The sequence below is a fragment of the Bidens hawaiensis genome, unplaced genomic scaffold, assembly GCF_021521415.1.
Source record: "Bidens hawaiensis isolate Kalapana, Puna unplaced genomic scaffold, B.hawaiensis_p1.1 tig00003244_1, whole genome shotgun sequence".
NCBI classification, from domain to species: Eukaryota; Viridiplantae; Streptophyta; class Magnoliopsida; order Asterales; family Asteraceae; genus Bidens; species Bidens hawaiensis.
In genome coordinates this window covers 1180082-1204381 of record NW_027491178.1, presented here as the reverse complement: position 1 = coordinate 1204381, position 24300 = coordinate 1180082, and the positions used below count along the sequence as shown (strand labels likewise).

Below are 24300 nucleotides of genomic sequence, written 5' to 3'. Positions count from 1 at the left end.
TAATATGTCGATCAAGAATGATTTCTATCATTTCCTTACTTTAAGGACAAATAGTGAAATCTATTATATAGCTTAATGTATTAGAGTAGACAGAATTACAAATTTTGTCCTTTAAAAAAAGCCAAATTATGGTTCGTGTCCTTTTTTTAGTTTCTTTGCAGGCAGTGTCCTTTAAACATTTTTTTCCTACACGTTATGTCCTTTACGCTAACTGAGTTAGAAAAACTCAGTTAAATACCCTCACGTGAGGCACATGTGAGGGCATATTGGTCTTTTCGTCTACACCTGCAAAAAGAATATATAACACTATCTCTTTCTTCAACAACTCATCCACCACCACCAAACCCACCATCAACACCCACCTTCACACCACCATTCAACCTCCAGCAACCACCACCGCCGCCCACCAACCTCCCCTCCAAAACTCAATTCCATCTTTCAGACCAAACCAAAAACCCCAAAATTTCTATCTTCAAGTTTAATACACGTCATCTCCTTCACACTCCTCTTCACTCTCACCGCTTCAGTTTCACATCCGCCGAAATATTCTCCGTCACTGTCACCGTTATCATCTCCGTTTTCCAGTTCCGACGACTCAATTCCATTACCTCCGCCGTCAGATCTGACAAATTCTATATCACTAGACGAACATTCGCCTTCTTCGCCACCGACTACGGTTAGTGACGTATCAGCCGAATTGAAGAGTGAAGAAACGAAGAAATCGTCGGCCGGAGGTATGAGCGCCGGGAAGAAGGCAGGTGTTGCGTTCGGATTGATCGCCGCCGTGAGTTGTGTGATATTCGCCGGAGTTTTGTATCGGAAACGGCAACGGAATATCTGGCGAGCACAGTACAGTCAGTCGGCTAGATTGGAGTTCTTCTGGATAAGTTTTTGAATTTTGATTGTTTACATTAAGGTCTAGATCTACAGACTGATAGTATCATATCATACAGTTACAGATTCATTGCAAAATTAAGGATTTTTGGTGTTCGGAGTTGTTATTTAGAGTTAGGCCCTGTTTGTTTTTCAGAAAAACCTCTTAATGGCCTCTGAAGTCTGATTCGGTAAGAGGAATTAAGAGGTTCGGCTGTTTGTTTTTTGTTTATTATTAAGAGGTAAAACTTCTGAATGGCTTCTTAAAGAAAAAGAGGTAAACAAACTTCTTATTACTCTAAAAACACGGTCATAGCTGCCTCCCTCTCTAGGGTTCGCTGTCTCCACCACCGCCTCCCCTCCACCTACGCCGGTCTTCACCTCCGTCGGCCCTCCATCTCCGCCGGTCTTCCTCTTTCCCCAAATTTAAGGAGAGATCGATGCTATTGTTTATTATTGGTATGAATGTGTAGATCTGGGTTATCTTTTCTAGTTGAATCTTGATTAGTATGGCTGATTTCTTGATGTTTTAAGGTTATTTTGTTCATGGTTTTGTTAAGGTTTTGAATATTATCTATGACTTTGTGTTTTTGATTGTTAAGAAGATGTTAACTTTTCATGGAAAACTTACTTCTGCCTGAAATTCCTTGTACTCTTGAGCTGATGATTTGGAAAGCATCTTCACAGCAGCTCGGGTATCCCCAATCAACCCATGGAACTTATATATAATGTATTAACATATATGTGCTTGTAGAATGCAAAGTTTAAGTAATCTGATACTAACCTTGTGCCGCATCGTATCCGATTTGAAGCCTCTTTTTCCAACTAAAAACATTTTGACTTGCATCTTCCCAAGTAATTATTGCCATTAGTGATTGAACTTATGTATATGGAAAGGGTTGATATTATTATTTAATATATTTGTACAGCAAGTTTACCAAATAGATGCATTCCCAAGTTTACCATGGAACTTATATATAATGTATTAACATTTAGGTGTTAATTTCTTAACTTTTTTCAAAGTCAAATGCTTAGAAACCTTCTAAAAATATTATGTCAGCGGCCCTATTTTTGTTGATCTTAAGCATGGGTGATAAGAGATTGAAACTTACGACAGAGCAAGAAAAACTCTTTTTAGAGACATGTATAGAAGAAACGGTTAGGGTGGGCTATATGGGAGTAAGCTTACAAAGGGAGTCTTGGGCTGCTGTTGGTAAAAAACTATTGGAAGCATATGGCATGGCGGTTGAACAAAAACAATTAAAAAACAAGTATGATTACCTCAGAGCAAAGTATTTAGCTTGGTCTTATCTGAAAAGAAAGACTGGAAACATTTATAACCCTCACACAAATATGTTTACGCTAACAAATGAAGATTGGGATGCTATTTGCAAGGTTTGTTTACAAGTATACTTTTATAATATATATTACCTATTAATTGTAAACGTCTCCAAATTAAATATAGGTTCATCCTAAGGCAGCTTCCTTGAAAACCACGCCATTAGCTAATCATGAGCTTTGTGCAACTCTATTCGATAAGAATTCAGCAACAGGTTCTATCCGTCGTCCCATTGCTCCCCGTCGAGCTTCCTCATCTTCCCAAGCTTCTGTCATTCCACTTCTTCAGATTGATAGTGGTCCTATTGAGAGTCTAGATGGTGAAAACACATACGAAGAAAACACATATGAAGAAACCTGCTATGATACAGGCTTTGAAGGTGATTCCTCAATCCCCGAACACACAAATGCTCCTAAGGAAGATCGGGGTCGGGCCAATAAAAAGGCTAAACACACCATTAATTTGACTGACCTAGAGGTAGACATGAGAAAGGTAATTGCCAATCTAGCTGAAAACAAACCGGTGAGGCCGACAATTGATGAATGTCATGATAAGTTAAAGGGACTTGGGTTGGAAGCCACAGATCCAATTTTCTTAGCCGCATTTGGTATCTTTAGCCAACCTTCAAACAACTATAGAGAGGCATGGATGACTCTACCATCGAATCCGGAGGTCTTAAAAAATTGGATTACAATGATGGCGAAGACTTTGGGGATTATGAAGTAGTTCTGTTTCGTGTTTTGTGACTTTGTTATGAACTAGATGATACATTTTGTGAACTAGTTGGTACCTTTTTTGAGAATTAGTTGGTACATTTTATGTGAACTAGTTGGTTATTTTTATTTTTATTTTGAACTAGTTGTGCTTATGCTACAAACTATTTGGTGCTTGTTCCATGAACTATTTGGTGCTTATTCCATGAACTATTTTGGTGCTTATCCTATGAACTATTTGGTATGTATGTGACTTTGTGCATTTGTGTTAACAGGTTAATGGATAATACTCAAAAGCTCGCTTTCGTTATTTTTGTTTACTTTTATTTTAAGTACTTCCGGCCTAGGCGTATGAAACGAAATAGGGATAATACATCCGCTATGTCTGGCCATGAATTTACCATGGAGCTTTTGGACGGAAATGATACACAATGCATCGAGTTGTTGCGCATGTCACGTGATTCATTTGTTCGACTATGTGCAAATTTCAAAGCAAAAGGTTGGTTAAAAGATAGCAAACATGTAACAGTTGAGGAGAAAATGGCTACATTCTTGATGGTAATTGGTCACAATCAAGGTTTTGTATGGATGAAGCGTAGGTTTCAACACTCAAAAGAAACGATTCATAAGTATTTTCATGAAGTATTGAACAAAATGATGATATTTGTCAAAGAAGTTATACGACCAACTTCATTTAATCCTAATCCAAATATTCCTGGAAATAATAGGAGGGAACGACGAATTTTAGGTAACAATAGTTTAAATGCCACTCTAATATTTTGTATTATTTATATGTATATTGTAATAAACTTTTTCAATCAGGGAGCGGTTGGTGCCCTTGACGGAACATTGATACACGCTATTGTCCCTCGTGATAAACAACATTTATATAGATCAAGAGGTAGGAGTGAATGTTATCAAAATGTTTTGGCAATTTGTGACTTCAATATGGTCTTCACATTCATTGTGGCCGGATGGGAAGGCACCGCACATGATGCTAGAATATTGAATGAATCATTAGTTGATCTTGATTTTGAGTTCCCCTTTCCTCCCACAGGTATCATTAGGATTTCAAATATTATATTCGTGATGCTGCATATAGACACTAACAATTTCTATTTTCTTTCAAGATAAATATTATCTTTGTGATGCTGCATATAAACACACTCGGGGATTTATGGCACCATATCGCAATGTTAGATATTGGCTTGGAGATTTTCGTCGAAGACGTGCATTGAATAGCAAAGAAAAGTTTAACCACGCACACACTAAACTTAGAAATGTTATTGAACGTGCTTTTGGTGTGTTAAAGGCACGTTTTCCTATCTTGAAGAAAATGCCACCATATCCTTTGGTTAAACAAAGAGACATCACTATCGCATGCTTTGCAATTCATAACTATATACGAAAAGAAGGCTTAAGTGATGAGCTATTCTTTCAATATGATCAACCTCAAATGCCTATTGATGGTGATGACGACAATGGTGATGATGATGATGATGATGTTGATGATGATGAGCTTCAATCACATGGAAGTAGTGCAGATCAACAATACATGATAAACATGAGAGATCGAATCGCGACACAATTAATGCGAAATCGAATTTGAGTGCTTAGATGTTTTGGAAACATTGTAGTTGTGGTTGTACTTTTCTTTTTAATGTTTTATGCTAAGACAACTTTAATTTTAAATTAACTGCAAAAGGTTTTAATATTTAAAATGGTCAAACAGACGTTTATTAATATTTAGATGTTTTAGAAAAAACAAACAGCATAAATGATTCAGATTTCAGACATTTGCACCAGCTCTTAATATTCAGATGTGGTATTCAGATTAAGACATAATTCTCTTACTGAAAACAAACAGGGCCTTAGTTATATTGTTTGGTAATGATACAATTTAATTTAAGAGAGAGAAGAAAGAAAGATATAGAGGCGGTGTGAAAAGACAAAAATGCCCTCACATGCGACTCACGTGAGGGTAACTGAGTTTTTCTAACCCAATTAGCGTAAAGGACATAACGTGTAGGAAAAAAATGTTTAAAGGACACCGCCTGCAAAGAAACTAAAAAAAGGACACGAACCATAATTTGGCTTTTTTTTAAAGGATAAAATTTGTAATTCTGTCATTAGAGTATAGTATTAATTAAGAGCACTCTATATTGCGAGAATACGTACAAAAATGAGCATTAGTTTTGGCACATTTGTTGTGGATGATAAGAGATCTCCAAAGTTAAACGCACTTTGGTGAGAGCAAATCCATGATGGATGACCTCTTGAGAAGCTTCTAAAAACAAGTTCGTGAATTAGACGAGAACTCCACATTAATAAACGTGAATGATTCCTTATGCCACATTTTACAATGACCGATTTCTTCCTTGTCTAATCTATTGTTTTTTCCTTATGTCGCCTTCATAATTTTAAAAGAATGGTTAAACACAATATAAAGTTACACATACCGCAAAGTGGACTTCTTCATGTAGGTACGCCAAGCCACGAGCTACATCATGAGCCACCTTCAGTCTCAAGGTCCATGGGAGAGGCGTTCCCGAATTTTTATACAAATGATCACTAACACTTCTGTTAGGCATATATTCATACACTAGATATCGTGCATCATCTTCTATACAATAACCAACTAGTCCGACAAGATTTGGATGCTTAACCAACCCAAGAATATTAATCTCCGTTAGCCACTGCCTTTTCCGCCCCTATCATACAAACACAAAATCAACGTCACAAAGAAATAAATAGAAACACTAAAGACATTGACGATGCAAAACTTCTTAGTCACAGAGTCAACACAATGTTCTATTATGTTTCAACATCTAAAGAACTCAATTCATGTTCTTCTAAAAAAAATCTTTCTTTTATATAATAAAAATTGACAAATTATAGTGACTAGGGCGTCAACAGACCTCTTGACCCTCTCCTAGTTCCGCAGAGAAATAAACTTACTGGCCATGGTTCTTTGGCTCGTTTCACGGCCACTTGAATATCATTGTAAGGATAGTCCAAACTCTTAACAACACCCCTATGCACGTCACTGGATCCATTCTGACTAAGCTTTGAAGACGAACAAAAGTTGCAAGTTGCTGCCTTGAGCTGAGCGAATTTAAAAACTCTAAGATTGATTGGTTCATAGTGCGAGTTTGAGAGAGGTGAGTTGTGAGGCTCGGATTTGTTGCTAGTGAGATCAGAAGGGGCAGTATAATAGGTTTGACTCATAGTACTTGATTTTGTTTGAGTTATCGTGTCGTCTAGGTATTCTTTTTCTTCTTCATCTTCTTCTTTAGCGACGGAGAAACATCGGATATGAAACACCATTGGTTTGGTAGCTCCTTCAAGCCTTTGATTGCGAATGTAGTAGTTTACTTGAGTTTTGTAAACATTAAACAAAGGAAAATGTCGTTCTCAAAGCTTAGTTGATATAATTTTCTGGTCGAGAAGGGCATACTTGACTTTTGAGTAAATTATACTTTTTATCCTTTAGGTATATAGCAAGTTCCACGTTTCTCCTTTATGTTAAGGGTTTATTATAGTTTTTGCTATTTCCATTACTTGATTTTAAATTCTCTGTTAAATTACCAATTTACCGTTTCTTCTTATATTTAGAAAGCAAAAGAAAATGAAAAATAAACTCAAAGACCTAACCCTTAATTTCATCATTTTTCAAATCATTCATTTTTCTCTAATTTATAAATATCCATTGAACTATGATTAATCTTAATCAACAAAGATCATGTAAGATGAAATAACTTTTAAAAGAATATGTTTTTTTTGCATAGCTAGAGGACTGAATATGTAATTTATTTTTGACCTTTTCTTAGAAAACGTATTCGAATGGGTCTAGGTCTTTTCCATAACCGATTTACATCATCTAGAATCTAGATTTTTATTTTTTAAACGGCTAATTTTGGATAATTGATGGGATATTGCTCACCCGATCATATCCATTCCTTAGGTACATGAGACCGCTCTTAAAAGAAACTCGTTATAGGTAAGAAACTCTTGGCCCAACCTAGAATCTAGAAGGGTACAATTTATAATATTTCTCTAATTTACATAAAAACAATTATAATTAGCCCTAAATAATACAATATATCTCAAATGTACATATTTTAAATACAATCATACATATCATATCATCATTAAACATATTTAGTGACCTCATCATTAAGGATATGTTTATTTAATATGGAGGGAACCAGAGTTTACTAATTCAATTGTATGTTATAATAGGTTCTTTAATATTGAATTGGCGTCAGCTACAATAATATGAATAAATGACTTGCAAACGGGTCAAGTTAATCATCAACAGTTGCCAAAGTCGAATAAATGCATTGACTTGTAGCTTGTAAGGGAATTGTGGAAGCTTGTAGAGAGCTGAAGTGTAGGCTAAAGATTAATGGATCATGGGTTTAATAAAGATGGACTTTGGTCTGATTTATATATAACGCAAATGGGCTTAACTCCAAACTCTGGGCTTTCAAGGGCATCCGTTTTTTTTTTGTCATTTACTGGGGCAGTTTGGCTCATTCAGATCTGAATAAGCATCTATTCCATTCAGCAACAACAGTAATTCTGAATGATTCAGACCTAATTTTAACCATTCAGATGTTTTTCTGTTTGAAACCAAACAGTCTGAAGTCTGAATGAATCACATGTTTACATCTGAATGGTTCCATTCAGATGTAAACAAACAACCCCTTAGTCTCATTAACTTGCCCTACACCTAGTTAACGATTTGAGTTTATGTTGGATTTTCTTTTTATTTTTATAATTTTAACGAAAAACTATAATAGTCTTAAAAATTCCTATAAACCACTTAAATTCGGCTGCTTGTATAATTAAAACAGAAATGAGATACCTTACCATCATACAATGTCCCTTGTTATATGATTTCATCTTAGTCAAAACCCAAAATTACAGCTTGTGTAAACGAGTGAATGAATATGATGTCACTTTGATATAATGTGTAACATCCTACCCTTCATACCAGCTGAAAACGGCCCGCTCATCTTCGACCAAAGCACCCGTAAGTAATGAGGTAATGATATTTCAAAGAATAATGTACAGTTAAATGTAATTAGGTGAAAGTAATTCTATGGCATGTCGCGTATAGTCTCATTCTCAATTATATTCACTCACTTACTCATTCTCAAATGTTCCTCCTATCAACCAATTCAGTCACTATTGTTGTTCTCTAGACATGCTTAACCAACTCACTATGTTTCCATCAGGAAAAAAAAAACAAATCCTAAACTGTGTTTCCGAATTCTAGACATGGTAAACCAACTCAATCTTTTGTTTTTGAAACTAATCAACAGCCTACATGAACCACTTTGAACTTATAAGCCAAAATATCAAGTTTGAAATTTAGAATATATTGTCACAGATTGAAAACCGCATTGAGATCGATATATTCAAGTGAGTCGGAAGACCATTCCGAGACGATGATGAGAACTGTGATGACAGGTGACAATCAGAGGAAACTTCAGAGACTTTGGACTGTTTCATAAATAAATAAGTTGATTGATGATGTGTCTCATTTCGGGGTCAGGAAATGGACTCATATCAAGAAGTTGCTGTTTTCATCATCGGTTCATCGAACATCTGTAGATTTGAAGGTACTTTTCATCCTTTTAGAAGTTAATTTTGTTTTATTTTGCTTAAAATAGATGTTTTCTATTTGTGTTTTTGTGATACATATATGTCACATTGTCACAGGACAAATGGCGAAATTTTTTGAAAGCAAGTCATGCAATAAAGGGGAGTAGTAGTAGGAGTAGGTAATAGGTTAAGGTTAGTTATTCTCGTCTATTGTTTTAACTTTTAGGGGCCGTTTGGTTCATTCAGATCTGAATAAGTCTTTGTCCCATTCAACAACAACAATAAGTCTGAATGATTCAGACATAACCATTCAGTTGTTTTTCTGTATGAAACCAAACAGTGTAAAGTCTGAATGAATCAGATGTTTACATCTGAATGGTTCCATTCAGATGTAAACAAATAGCCCCTTAATGATGTTTGAATATGCATTTTAAGATAATTACTGCCTTATTGGGACTTGAGTAACTAAAATAAGATAATTAGTTAGTCAAATGGTTCTCAAAATCTAGTTATTTTGAGTAATTTGAAAAGCAGAACCCCTTTAGACCTACATCCAGTCACTCATGATATTTATGTAAACCTAGGTGCAACTCACATATACATATTGATGCAATCTATTGGGATTTACTCTTTTTGGTTTAGTTTATATGTAAATGGAATTACTTTATATGTAAACCTACCCAAATAGCATATAATCAATTAAATAATTAAATACATAACATATCTAGGGCCCATACTGATCTGTCAAGAAAAATTTAAGATATTTGATTTATTATCGAAATTATATTATTTAACATAATAGTATTCACTTTTTAAACATAATTAGCAATTACTAAGAGGCAAGTTGATAAACCGTTGATGGGCCAAACGGAAGCAAGTCGACGGGTTTAAGATCGATACAGTTTGGTTTTGGTGGTTTAATGGTTCGGTTTGGGGCTTGGAACCGGCTATGTAAAAGTGCATGTACTATTTTTCTGTATACTTATCGTTTTACATATGAGCATAACTTACATGACGTGGGGATGGATTATATTTACATACATATATTCTAGGGTTTCGATAGAGATACGACATCTTGCCGGGTCCTATACGACTCGTATAGGTCTACAGGAGTCGAATAGAGAAACGACATTGGTATGGAAATGTCAAACCTGCAATTTGACCCATTTACAACCTTGTATAAGCCTGACATACCATATAGTACAAGACAAATACACATATAATTCATCATCAGTCATCACTGAAGAACTATATGCATCGTATAGTCCTTATATGCCTTATATATGTCAATATGACCTGCATAGGTCTATACGACTCAAATACATTTATACAACTCATATACTTAGCGGTCAACAACGTCTGACAAAAAGTTGAACTCATACAACTCGTATAGCCTTATACGAGTCGTATAGATAACGTATGATGGGTGCATATAAGGTGAAAGATATAAAGCATTCAAAAAGTAATGGTAATTAAGTGATATAAGTTATAACTAAAACAAGGGTATGGGATGGCAACTAGGAGAAGAGGGTATACATGTGTGCATGGTAGACGTGTCAAACTTATATAAATGTGGACCGTTGATTGGTTGTTGGTTAGTCAATTCAAAGTGAAGATGTCTACTTGGGAATAACCGTAGCATGGGGTGGTAGGCATGGCCAAAATTAAAGTCGTAGATATATAATAATATATTAATTAATTAATTAATTAATATCCAGATACATCAGCTGCCAGCTAATCATAAATACGTCAAAAGTTTATTGCCATTTCTTTCTCTTTTTCACTTTATATAATTTTTTGAAAGACACATTATATTATTATATAACTTTAACATTTATTAAAATACAATATCTTTTTGGTTTTGCATCATATAGTTCTTTTAAATATGTATTTGTATCCTTTATTTATATAAAAATCTGAAAAAGTGAAAGAGGTTAAAGTGTTATGAAAGAAAATGTAGTTATATACTTTTTTATTCAAATTTCATAAATACATGTAACCTTCATAGACAAAATATATTATTGGTTCATAATAAGTGTTTGATTTCAAGTATCTCTAGCTAGCTTTGTGACGTGAACAAGTCAACCTTCTTATAGGCTACTTGAGATCGACTTATTAAGAGCTCAAATCTAGCTAGCTCGAGTATGAATATAAGCTTATTTGATAAGAAGTAAATTGCACAAATGGCTCATGTGGTTTGCTCATGCTGCATGGTTGTCCTTTGTGAATGATTTATCGCAAACCTAGTCCAAACATTTATGAGTGAGTTGCAATTTTTGCCCCAACGTTATTGCCTGTCAGTTTTTTAACGAAAAATGACCCCATGTGTCATCCATGTAAGGGTAATTTAGTCTTTTAGGCGAGCTCGAGTTCTCGTAAGTTAAATGAGCCAAACTCGAAGTAAGGCAAACTTAGGCTCAACTCAGCTCCTTTACACCCTAGTACTTTTAGATGCATTGATAATGAATAAAAGAAAAACTTCATGGTTCACTCTACTTTAATAAAAGTTGACTTTCCGTACTTAAACTAAATATAAATTTGTGAGCTCTTCAATGATTAAGATGAGATGCAAAATGTGACACAAATTATAACAAAGGTAAAACTATGTTATATATAAAACCAGCCTTAGAACATATATATAATCAATCAAGTAAGGTGGTTATGAAAAGTCTCAATCTGCATGATTGGCATTTGGTAGTACTTGTAGATGACCTGTAGATGTAGGATTTTAACCGACCAACTGCCTCAAGGGATGAATCAGTTGGCTGGATTTCATTTATTCATTAACATTTTATGAGCCCAAAGGGTCCCTCTCACCACACCTTTAATCTCAAGCTGTCGATTTGACGTACACATGGTTCGAACCACATTATCCCAATCCAAATGCAGAATAAACCCTAAATGTGTTCCCTGGGATGGTGACTTGGTACATGATCCTATTAAATAAGTACTTGATGAAACGTGCAACTTCAGTTTCATGCTTTGTGAACTTAAAGTCTTAAACTGGCTTTAAAGGTTACAAGCCATAATGTGAATGTAGAACATCAGTTGAAGCCTTAATTAGGGTGTAAATGATCCAAACCACTCGTGAGGTACTTAAGGTTAACTTGCTAAAAGCTTGAATCAAGCTGCACTTGAGTCTTAAATAAGGTCGTTTAATAAGTTAGTCCAAGCCTCAGCTTTCACTTAAAAAGACTCACGAGCCTAAAGCATCATTTTATTTATCTAATTTTATTAAATAAATTAAATATATGTTTATATATTAATAATTAATATAAATAAAATTATTTTTAAAATAGTTTAATATTGTAGAAATATTATAGTGATAATTATGTATAAATAAATTAAATAATAAATAGCATGTGGTGATCTTGAGCTTGAAAAACTACCCACAATTAGCCAAGCTCGAACTATAGAGATATTGAGCTCTAAATGTGCCGAACCTAAGCTCAAACTATCGTAAGTTAAACCAATCAAGCTCAAGCTCATATGAGCATGGACTCGGCTCAACTCGTTCACACCTTATATAGCCTTAATGACCGAGTTTTTTCACTTTCAAACCACCAAACAACATATATTCGGTCAATAAAAACCGCAATAAAATTTAATTTCCATCAAACAAAAGTACTTATACAAAATGACATGATTAACTCTTAATAAATTATGTAAATCTTGAAATGAAACTTGGGTACGGGCATGTACAGAGTTTCTTAGAATACCATACGTGTGTGTTAGTGTGGGACAAAACAACAGCAAATGCATAATAAATTGGTCAGTAACCCTCCCTCTTGATGACACTTGGGATTCCTATTTATAAGTTGTACGGTACAAGCAAATAGTGCACGTGTGACAAGATAGATTATAGAAGATACTCATGGATGTGATGCCCATCACCCCAAAAAATTTTTATTGTGAGGGGTAGATCGCTTTCACTCGCAATGAGGAAAACTCAATACTCAATAGTGAAAATCAATACTAAATGGTATTCATAAGTTATTTTTTATTGAATTGTAAGGTTATGAAACTTTTAACTTTTATAAAAATACATTTTTTTGTCTGGTCAGAACATTTCACTAAAACACAAGAATCTCTATTAATGAAGCTAGTCTCGTATTAACTAATAACATTTAAGCGTGTATCAAGTTTTGATTATATATACGGACAAACACCGAGATAACGATAAAAGATTACCTTAAAGTTTTAATGATACATTTATGGTGGACATTTACCCAATGGTACAAACAGATGGTCATAAAAATCCAGCATAGACGTTGATTAATCCCTGGTTAATTGCTAGTCGGTACTCCATCAACTACTCGCCGATTAATCGCTATTTAGTCAAAAATTGAAAATTTTATACATATGCGTGTGTATGTGTGTGTTTGAAATTAAAATTACATAAAAACTCAATCCGACTAATCCCTATTAATCGTTAGTCCCTAACACCGCTCAATTGACAGTTAGCGAGTTAAACATTAAGTAGTATCAATATATATATATATTTGTGTGTGTACACACGCATATTTAATGAAAACAATATACAACATAATACATGGACACTAAAACAACATTGTTTCAAAAACGTTTTTCAGTTTTGATCCCGAGCCAAATCATTATCCAACCTTAAGAAAAAGAAACAAGATTCATATGTGGTTCTTAAAACCTTCTAGAAGAGGTTTGGTCGGTTTTGTCTAATACAATTTAAATATTCAATAAAATATATTCTTAAGTGGAATGAAATGGACAAGCCTCAAAAAGCTCCTAGTTGAAAAACCCAAGTGTTAGATGATGATATCTAGTGGTCAACCATTAACGCATTATGAAGTATCAAGAACCCCCCCAAGACCTAAACCACAATCATTGAACCATATCAATCCATTGACTAAATCATTATAGATTATAAATAGAATATATAGGACCAACAGAGCCGACCAAATCAAGTTCACTTAGAAGGTAGGATTACAATGAGCCGACTAAGCACTCTCTCATACCTTTTTTATTTTTTCAGAACGATAAAGTTACAATACTCGTAATACTTTTAAACTTCTATATTTGTATAACCCTTGTATAGGTTAGAACCCAAGACCTTCCGTTAAAAAAGAAAAAGAATAAGAAACCTCTACTAATTGAACTAGCCTCACGTTGTAAAATTATGTCTCATACATAATCCAATGCCCGCCAAATCCAAATAGTGGGTGTAGCCATTAGTTTGATAAATATTAACCGTTGAGATTGACTATTTAACCTTACACAATAGGAATCAAGTTTTCTGGTTTCTCATTAAGGTCAATTTACTTTTATAAGGTGCTTCAATCTCATGTATTTTTTATATAAATACTAAAAATAAAATAAAATCAATTGAGCCAAATAAAACATATACACTATTTACTATTATTTTGTTAGTTTGACCTTAATAAATAGTTAAAAAAACTTGCTATTATTTAGTGAACTTGTTTGTTCAATTCATTATGACCTCATCCTTTAACTTAATTATATTCGAAACTATTACTTTACAGTAACCATGATTTACATATGTTTCATTTGTGCCACTCAGTTAATTAGTTTTATAAGATTAAAAACATTTGAAAAAATACATAGAATTAAAGTATCCGGTGAAAGTTTAATCTTTAAAAGACAATAGATCTTAGATGATTTAATAAAACACTTTAAAAACTTTGGTATCGCATAATTTGATACCCATCTCATACCAACACAGGGCCGGCCTTGGGGTGAGGTAAGGTGGTCGACGGCCATAGGCCCGACACCCGTTAGGCCCGGAATTTTTTTTATTTTTAATTATATTGTATTTTTATGAAATACATTATGTATATTTAATGTTTAAATCTAATTACATAATCAATAGGTTGGTCTAATGGCAAAGGGTATTACTTCTAAACAAAAGGTTATGGGTTCAAGTCCCATTTGACACATGTTTAATCTTTTTTTATACAAAAGTTTTTACACAATCCAAATTATAACAAAGTAAACCCATATAAAATTTAAATTGTTTAAACCCAACAAAATACTTCTTTTGTTTAAGGCCCAAAAAAAATTTCGCCTTCGGCCCAAATCTTTTTTTTGCTTTCGCGGAGCCGGCCTTGTACCAACATAAACTTTTAAACCTAGTTCCATACTCCAATACCCGTCTCACATTTTACTGTGTGAAAATGTTGGACCAAAGGTGATGATACAAAGTACAAAATCAACTTGGTACAATTTTATTAGATTAAGATATATAGAATAAAATATTTCATTTTGCAATTGATATTTCAAGAATTGCACCAAAAGAGAGGCCCACAGGTTGGGAGTGGGGTTAGATAAAAAGAGAGTATTGAAGGCATGGGATAAGCTTCTTGGACAAAGTGCAATTCCTCACTTACATGTTACCCAAGATATTATAAAATAATGTTAAACATGTTAAAAATGAAAGAAAGCAAGCTATTTTAATCAAGCCAAACACTTGTTCGTACAAATTCGTATCACTATATATGCATTAAGGATATATAATAAATATAATATAATAAAAACCCCCATGAATGCAAATTCAAAGTACACCATTGCAACAAAACATCATAGCCACATAAACCTTCAACTCTTATCACCTTTTCCCATAACCTCTTTAAGCTGCTGCCCATCCCTCCTCTTTCACACACACATGGGTTATAATCAGAAGTTACAACTTTTGTGAGAGTGAAAAAAAATAACAAACAAACAAACAAAAAAACAGAGTCACAATTTCTATAAATATTATAGTTGCGAATTAGTTTTTATTCATGTGTCTCATGAATATTTAAGGAAACTAAATATGTAGCGTTGATTCATAACTACGAGCATGTTAAGTTGCAAATCAACGTGACAACTTACAAGGGTAGACATCTGTTATATTTAAGAAAAAAATATAAAATGATATTTAAGTACGAAATATAAAAAAAATGATTGCATGTATTCACCTTTTCACTTCATTTCGTTTGTTGCCCACATTTTTTAAGTTCACCAATAAATTCACCTATCATGAATCACTTAAAACGTTAGAATCTCGCCTGAATACATAAATAAATGGTTTTAGTTGGCTTTTGCAGTTCTTGCAATATGGTTCCGCATTCAAGTTGCATAGTATTGTTGTGCAATTATCTAATGTGCAAAAGTATGAATGTCTAAATATAGGTTGCATGACTATTTTAATAATTGCATGTTACGTGATTGTCTAACTTTATTCGTAATTAGTTACATATATGTTGTCATAATTTAACTTTATATAAAATTACATTTACCTTCGTAGTATATGTAATTCTGCAATCTACATATATTTTTATTTTGGCTTTGACATGTGAAAACAAAAAACTAAAGTTTAAAAATGGTTTTCACGAGTCTTCAAGTTAAATGGTGTTGTGTTTTTGTTGGAACCCCCCCCCCCCCACCCACCCAACACACACACACACAAATATTATATATATATATATATATATATAGAGAGAGAGAGAGAGAGAGAGAGAGAGCTCCAAAAAGGTTTGAGACATTCAACGAATATCTCACCACTATATATGATCACTTCTACCTCCAAACCAACAACACAAAATCTTTCCTCTCACACACACAATTATAAAAGAAGACACACACACACACAAATATATCTTTAAAGATGAAGAAAGATAAGGTTTTAAAATCATTGATTAAAAAGTGGAAAAAGATGAACAATGGAGCAGTCATCCCTTCATCTACAAGCTGTGACAAGTGCTGCCAATGGATATTCAAATGGTCATCATCCATGAATGAAGACGAATCTTCGATTCCTAGAGACGTCCCGAAGGGTCATCTGGTGGTTTATGTAGGCCAAAACCAGAGGCGGTTCGTCATCAATGTGAAATTACTAAAACATCCTTTGTTCAATGCACTATTAGATCAAGCTCGAGAAGAATACGACTTCACTACCGATTCCAGACTCAGTATTCCTTGTGACGAGGACACGTTTATCAGCGTGGTACGCTGTGCCACGTCACCACCAGACCGACGAATCCCTCTGTGCATTTGACTTGTTTTGAGTCGAACTAATTGTTCCTGCAATATTATTATATGTATTCATGTAAAGAGAGAACTTAATATTGTATGCGACTAGCGACTGTTTCATCAAATTAGAGAAATGAAACCTGTTTTTTTGTGCGAATTAGAAGTTAAAGACAGTTACCTTCCAACTGTTCTTGGTAGTTGTAGCATGAAGATGTCAATGATCAATTTAATCATACTATAAAATGAACTACCAGAATAAAAAAGATGCAGTAACCTAAAATAAAAATCAATGCTTTAGCCTTTAGCACTACAGAAGGTAAAAAATATACACATGTTATATCTGCCTCATGATGAAAGTACATAACTACATATGATACAAAACATCAAAACAGTATAAAAACAATGGCAGTGCGAAATCGCATTTTCTAAAATACAATAAACACACAAAGCGCTGAAGATTACCGCTTCACTTAAAACACTCACATTATGCAGATTGAGATCAAATTTCATATTAATGTATCACAAATCATCTAACATCCTCAAGCAAACCTTCAAGCTCACGTTGACCAAACGATACACCACTAGAATTAGCATCTTTTGACTTAACCGAAAAGTAATACAAAAGCCACGCCACCATGAAATAAACTTCCATAAACGACTGAAAAGCCGAAGCAAACAACTTCCCAAATAAACACGACAAAACCCATCTCGCAAAAGACCCGCAACCAATACCTTCCAAACATTTAAGGTTAATTGCAGGATGCAACATCAATGACAACAAATGACACCCTTCTTTCACAACTTCTTTCACACTTTTTCTAGTGTCCACCATCGCAATCCACGCATCAACCGCAAACACAAACGAGATCAACGTATCCAACAAGAACCATGACAACAAAAACCCGTAAATCTCCCTCTCAAACCCTTTAACCCAAGGCGACACTACCGAAAACGGCATCAACTTCAACCTAACAAAGATCTTAAAAAACATATACTGATCCTCAATCTCTCCAAAGAACCACACACCCAACAGCTGAGTCAACGCATCCCGAACCGCCCATCTCATAACAATATACCCCGACAACCTTTTCAACCCCAAACTCGACCCGTCCCATAACGTCCTAAAAAACGACTTATACCCCTTCAACAAATCATTCACCACCACCACGAAAACAATCCCAAGAACCCAAGCGTAAGTCACAACAAACCCGAATATCGCAAACCCATAACAACACGACAACACGCTAAGCAGAAACAACAATGCCGTCATCTCATGATGCTCAAGCTCAAACCTTTTCAAGAAAAGATTCAATTCATCAACACGTTCACTCTCATTTTCCTCAATCGGTTCACGATCTTTCAAATTACTCAAATTAACATCACCCGTATCCTTAACCCGTTCCGAATCGGGTAAAACTTCGACCGATTTGAATCGAATTTTGGGGTTTGAACGGACAATTTCGGAAACCCTAATTCCATGATCGGAAATAAAATTGGGGAAAATTTGTGGGTCAAAGGAGTCTAGCAACAAGAAGGTGGAATTGGGTTTGTGGGTATGTGACGTACCGAAGAATCTGTGATCTGGGTGATCATCGCCGGAGAAGAAGCCGTCATCTAGGGTTCCGACACGGGTGAGCTGGAGAAAGGGTTTCCGGCGATTGGGTGGATTAAGATTGGAATTGGAATTGGGATTATTAATGTGGAGGCGAGAGAGGATGGATTTAATTGATGGGTCGTGGTCGATGAAGGAAGTGAGGGAGTGAGTGGCGGTTTTGACGTTGGAACGGAGGGAGAAGATGAGGGTGGAGAGGAGGAGGAAGGTGAGGAAGTGGTGGTGGATTGTGGTGGTGGTTTGGTAGAGGATTTGGGTGGTGGAACGGAGGTGGGTTGATGGAGGATGGTTGTTCATGGTGGTAGTGGATTTGTGTTTTGTAAACTCGTGTGATGCAGTCATCATGAGAATGCTTAAAAGAAAAATATATTAGATGGTTTATAAGTTTAAATAATATTTTTAATGGAATATTGATACGAAAACTTAATGAATTCTCACATAGTTTTTTTAAGAGGTACTATTGATTTTATAAATTGTAATTATATTTTTCTTAATAAATATCGAATCATAACAAAATATGGTATGGTGTTTCGTTATGAATAACATAAAAAAATATATTATATATAACATTAGCATGAAACATTTTACCAAATAGATCGACACATGCATCAGACCTCGAGACAATGTGATGAATCTCTCTCTGAAGAAACACTAATTGACCCCAAGCAGATTATGGATAATCTGGGGGTTAAATAGATGTTTCCCACGAGGGGTTAGATCCGGCAAAGATGGTTCTTCAGATGACCTGCAAAACAGACACCGTGAGCTCGTCACTGAGAAGGGGGGTACCTCCTTGTGACCACCCTCCGGCATGAGAATCAGACTAGATTGCTCTTGAATATGTGTATATTAAGAGAAATGACTAGAGCAGATATGATGGTATGAGATGAGATGATAATACCGTTCCAAGGTGTTGGAGTATTTATAGCCGAAGGTAGGTTTCCAAGAAGGTACAGCCGGCTGAATAGTATTCCTGTTCTGCCAACTGTGGGCTACGCACATGCCATGCTGGTGGTTGGTGGGTAGGCAGCGGCTGATAGTGACCAGGCCGGCTGTGTACTATTCCTGTTCCACCAACTGCAGGCTATGCACGTCCTCCGACAGGTTGGTGAGTAGGCAGCGGCTGATAGTGATACAGTACAAGAGCGTGCTGCTCGTCATACTGTTGTCAGTGAGCTGTCGTATCTTTGGTCAGATCTTTTGTCCATACCTCGTCAGGTACAGTACAAAAGATCCTCCAGTATCGTACGGACTGGCTCATTTGGGCGGGAGTTTTCCCGGCTTTGTGCGGGAGTGTTCCCGGCTTGCTCATCTCCTCTTCAGGTGACATTACTGAATTATTTAAGAGTTAAGTGCCTTGTGCGTGTAGCCTTGCTGCGCGGGTAGCCTTCCCTGATGGCTAGTATCCGTTGCTGCGGGAACAGGCGGAGTACGTCGACCATTGGGAGGCTTTTCCTGCGGGAACAGCTTGCGTACTGCGCGTAAGGACGTCACGTCTCTGAGCATTGTGGGTCATGCGGATCCAGTTGGTTTCTGCGCAGACGTCTCTCTTCAAGGTGAGTCTTTGCGAGTTTAGCCTTTGCGCAGACGTCCCTGTTGCAGGTGAGTCTTGCGGGTTCAACTGCGCAGACGTCTCTTTTTGAGGTGAGTCTTGCGGGTCCAACTGGGCTCTGCTGAGACCTACCTCTTCAAGTCCCCCCAGTCCAATGTTCTTCTCATGAATTGCTAATAAGTGAGGTGAACTTTTGGACTTAAGCAAAGGGTTTTGAAAAGGGTTTAGTTTTAAGGTTTTCCATGGGGATTCTTCCCGCGGAAGTCCTAATGTCACGCAGAAATTCCCGACTTTTCTGCCTGATCTTTGGGTATGATGCGGGTAGGTCTGTAACCTCCTCGCAAGTCAGGAGCGTTGAGTTCCACTTGTATAGATTCTCCATGAGGTTTTGGTAGTTTTGAACATAGTGATTAATTATGTTAAACAACCAATTCCATCTTGGAGCTTCACACAATCTAGTTCTCGACGTTCCCGCTATGCGGGGATGTTATTCCCGTTTCCGCAAGCATGGCCCAGAAGATCCTTCTTGGTTTCAATTCCCTGCGGAGTGCTAGGTATGTGAAGGGTTTTGCCTTGACACTGTACCCGCACTCGTCTTCTAGTTACTTTACTTCCAAGGTATTCCTGGCTTCAATTCCCTGCGGGTGCTAAGTATGTGAAGGGTTTTGCCTTGACACTGTACCCGCACCCGTCTTATAGTTACTTGGTTGCCGAGGTATTCTTGGCTTCAATTCCCTGCAGGTGCTAAGTATGTGAAGGGTTTTGCCTTAACACTGTACTCGCACCTGTCTTATAGTTACTTGGTTGCCAAGGTAAGGGGTATAGTCCCACTTACTTTTGAATCTTTTTGAAATTTGAAGAGTTGGTGAAAGGATAAGAACAGTCCAAACTGTTGAAACGTCGTCCGATGGTTTCTTCTGACAGTGTCAGGACGTGCAGGAAGTTATGGCGACGTGACAGTATATGGTCATTCAAGACGCTTTTTTCAGGCGCGTGGGCGCGAGTTTTCGGGCGCGTGGCCGCGAAGTTTACGGCACGCGTCCTGTCAACAGCTGTTGCCAGCTTGCTTTTTCCACGTGTCATAGTTTCATTGGACCTGCGTTTTCCTCTCTCCCCCGCATTAAATTCATCGCATTCATTGCGATGAGTATATAAAGGGGGAGAGGGTGCAGCTTAATCCACACTTTCACTTCTCTCTTCTTCTTCTAAACGATTTCCGGCGAATACTCTAACGTTTCCGTCGAGCATTCTCCTGAAATCGTTCTTCTTTACATCCCAAACATGTCTTCTCATGATCTTGAGGTTACTGTTGAGGAGTCCGATGTATACCTCGAGAATCCGTCGTCCACGTCGGCCAAGGATGACAAGAGTACTGCTGGCGAGTGCCAGTGTGCTCTTCCGGTCGACCTCTATCAGTACGTCGTCAGGAAGTTCATGCTCGAGCCTTTCGAGCCTGAGTTTCCTGCATCTCATCAGACGGTGTACGATGCCCCCAAGGGAAAGATAGGGGTGTACGTTGCATTCTTCGTCTATGGGAATCTCAGGTTCCCATTGACGATGTTTGTATACCGTGTTCTGGAGAGACACGGTGTGCATCTGACTGAGGTACACCCAATGGCGATCGCCAAGATCCGCCATTTCGAGTGGGTGTGTCTCATTCTGGATGTGGAGCCCCATGTTGACCGCCTGATGACCTTCTATTCCTGGAGGTGCATCCAGGGGTGGTATACCTTGGTCAATCGGATCAAGGGTTTGAAGATCTGCGCTACCGAGCGCAGTCTTCGATCTTGGAAGCGGGAGTTCTTCTATATCTCCGCTCGCGTCGTCCCCATAGCGATGACGTTCAAGAACGGGAGAGCTCTCCCGAACCTTCACGCCTCCAATTACCAGGAGGCGGAATGGTTCTCCAAGGTTTCCCGGATCCAGTCTCCGGTTACCGCTTTGCGGAGTCCGGGATGGTGATGCTCGGGATGAGCCGGGTGTGGAAGGAGGCGTCACAAATTCCCATCGTCCTCGAATACGGTTTGAACTCTGTCCCTTACGGTATGCTTCATATTATCCGTTAATTTAGGGTTTTTGTTCTAACCGTTTTTTCTTTTTGTTTTCAGAGGGAAACGACTTGCAGTCTCTCCTGCAGCCGCGGGAGAGTGATGGTCCTGCTCGGATGGGTACTCGTGCTCTAGATGAGAACGAGTTGCCCATCCTTGAGCAAACGGCAGATCGGTTCGTGGAGGTCTACCCGCCGGGCCACCCGATTCTAAGCGCCACGCGGCCAGGTAAGGAGTTGTTTAACCCTCGACCTGTCAATGCTCAAACCTCTGCTGGAATTCCTCTAATCTTGTCATCTTCTGATGAGGAATCCGCAGATGGTCCATTCTTCGTGAGGAAGAAGAAGGCTGCTGGCGGGAAGGGGAAGGCGAAGGTTGCCTCCACTGCCGATCCGGTGAATCGGTCTGACTCAGAGACCGAAAGCGAGGAGGTGGCGGGGAACCCTGGTGGTGTTGAGATCACTGCTCCGGAGGTTGAGACGGCTGTCACCTCCGGGCAGCCCAGTACAGCGACGGTGACCGGCGTAAAGAGGCCGGTTCCATCGGGTTCGAGCCCGCCTGTTCGTACCTTCAAGCTCAAGAGGACTCGTAAGTACAAACTTCCTTTACTTTTAACTTCACATATTTCCACCATTATACTTATATATCTTGTCTTCGTGTAGGCGTGGATGCAACCGCATTCCAGGGTGGAGCAGGGAGGAGCACCTCCGGACCCATGATGGTAGGTTTGGTCAACCTACCTGAGGCGATGACCCAGGCGGCTGCGCCTGCTTCAGTTGGTTCAGTTGCTCACTCGGTTGAGGCAACTGTTCCAACTGTGACGACGTCTCCGCCGGTTGTCAGTGCCATATTCACTGATTCTTTCACTGAGCCGGCGGTGAGTTTTTCTGTGGTCTCTTCCGCAGCAACGACCGCGGTTGTGAGTTCACCTCCGTTGGTCTCTACCACGGTGGCCTCCGCCATGCCTCCTCCGGCGCCGGCGACTACGGCCGGTCCTTCAGGTATGACCGGGGTTGCGGCGTCTAGCCAATCTCTGCCTCCTTCCCATCTGCCTGACCTCTTGGATGGATATCCGTTAGGTTCGGGTGATGGGTTTGGCGGCTACAGGCCTGTCGTCGACCCTACAGGTGCGTAGGGTTACTTTGGCCTTTTATTATTTTATTTTATATATCATCTTTTCCTAACTGCTTTTTGCTTTTGCAGTGTCGGATTCCAATGAAGTGTATGTTCCACGATGGAACATCTACCGAGGAACAACCCTTCGGACGCCTGTGGAATGCGTCGAGTGGGCGCGCCACGCCGCCCCAAGTGGGGCGCTGGGGGAAGCAATGTCAAGCTACCAGGAGGGTAGGCTGACAAATGAGCTCCGGATTCTCCTAGCCCGGATGCAGCCGCGCGTCGAGCTGCTTTGTCGTGAAAACGACAAGTTAAAGGCAGCTCGGATCCAAGAAGTAGCTCAGGCGCGGGCTGTCCGAGAGGAGAACAGGAGGCTCTCCGCTGTTGCTGCGGAGAAGGAGAAGGCCTTCAAGGCCCTCGAGGTTGAAGTTCAGGCCCGTCTCGAGGCCCGTTCCAAGGCTGCCCAAGCTGTTAACGAACAGCTTCGGCTGGCTAAGGAAACTGCACGGAACGCAACTGAGAGGACCACCAAGGCTGAAGCTGTTGCTGAGCCTCTACGCCTCGAGAATGAGGAACTTAAAGCCAAACTAGAGAGGCTCCAACAGGTTCATGATGCCTTGGCCATGGAAGACGCCAAGAAGCTCCAAGAGATCTTGGACCAGAGCGGCGTGCTTGACCATACTGAGCGTAAGCTAAAGGGCGTCGAAGAGGCTGCGGCTAAAGAAGTGTTGCTTGCCAACCTTAACAAAAGTGAAGCCGAACGCGCCCGTAACCAAGCTCCAGCTGCCCTCCAGGAGGCTCTGGTTACCAAGGAATGGCTTCTACGAGAAGCGTTGTCGCAGGTAAGCTTAGCTTCATAATGTCTTCACGCTTTTCTTTATACTTAGAAAAGGTTTTGATACTTGTATTTTTGTTTTGTAGGTTGTGCATCGGGTCTTCACGGACACATCATATGACGATGCCATGAGCGCAGCCCTCAACGCTTCTCATGAGGATGGGGAAAAGGCTGGCTTCCTGCTTGGTCTAGGGTTCGTTGAGAAGGGCATCCCGCCTTCCAACTTCCCTTTATATGATGTGGATACTGAAGCTGCTTATGACCAAGCAGTGAACCAGTATGCTGCCTTCCCGCATCCAGTGGTGGAGAAGGTGAACGAAGTTGCTGCTGCTGATGATGGGTTAACCATTCTCAAGACCTTCCTTGAACCGCCACAGCCAAGTGATGGTGCGGGTACAAGTGGGTTTGGAGGGAGTGGTCTTGAAGCTTGAACCTTTAGATCCCTTTCCACTGTTAGGATAGGTTTATGTTTTTGTATAGATTTACACTCTTGTAGGCGGGTAGATACCCGGCCATTCTTGTAATACTTGAATTTTTATGGAATGTAAATCCTTTGTGCGGGTAGGACCGTCACTCTTGCTTTATAAACGTTATA

The 24300-nt window shown here is 38.4% G+C and overlaps 3 protein-coding genes across 3 annotated transcripts; 2 read left to right on the top strand and 1 right to left on the bottom strand.

Annotated features, from left to right (window-relative positions):
- Positions 1–1959: 1959 nt before the first annotated feature.
- LOC143622974 (uncharacterized) lies at positions 1960–3543 on the top strand. Its single transcript, XM_077093978.1, has 2 exons — positions 1960–2268; positions 2339–3543. The coding sequence occupies exons 1-2, from the start codon at positions 1960–1962 to the stop codon at positions 2936–2938; spliced, it is 909 nt and encodes a 302-aa protein (XP_076950093.1). The 3' UTR covers positions 2939–3543.
- Positions 3544–16177: 12634 nt separating this feature from the next.
- Positions 16178–16567, top strand: LOC143622890 (indole-3-acetic acid-induced protein ARG7-like). The gene has a single exon (XM_077093909.1). It carries the CDS (start codon positions 16178–16180, stop codon positions 16565–16567), a length of 390 nt encoding a protein of 129 aa, XP_076950024.1.
- Positions 16568–17068: 501 nt separating this feature from the next.
- On the bottom strand, positions 17069–18496 carry LOC143622889 (uncharacterized). Its single transcript, XM_077093908.1, has one exon. It carries the CDS (start codon positions 18494–18496, stop codon positions 17069–17071), a length of 1428 nt encoding a protein of 475 aa, XP_076950023.1.
- Positions 18497–24300: the final 5804 nt, after the last annotated feature.

Excerpts from the sequence above, each read along its gene's own strand:
- LOC143622974 (XM_077093978.1), top strand. The coding sequence starts at position 1,960 with ATGGGTGATAAGAGATTGAAACTTACGACAGAGCAAGAAAAACTCTTT. Across the intron at positions 2,269-2,338 it reads ATTGGGATGCTATTTGCAAG|GTTCATCCTAAGGCAGCTTC; the intron begins GTTTGTTTACAA and ends AATTAAATATAG.
- LOC143622890 (XM_077093909.1), top strand. The coding sequence starts at position 16,178 with ATGAAGAAAGATAAGGTTTTAAAATCATTGATTAAAAAGTGGAAAAAG.
- LOC143622889 (XM_077093908.1), bottom strand. The coding sequence starts at position 18,496 with ATGACTGCATCACACGAGTTTACAAAACACAAATCCACTACCACCATG.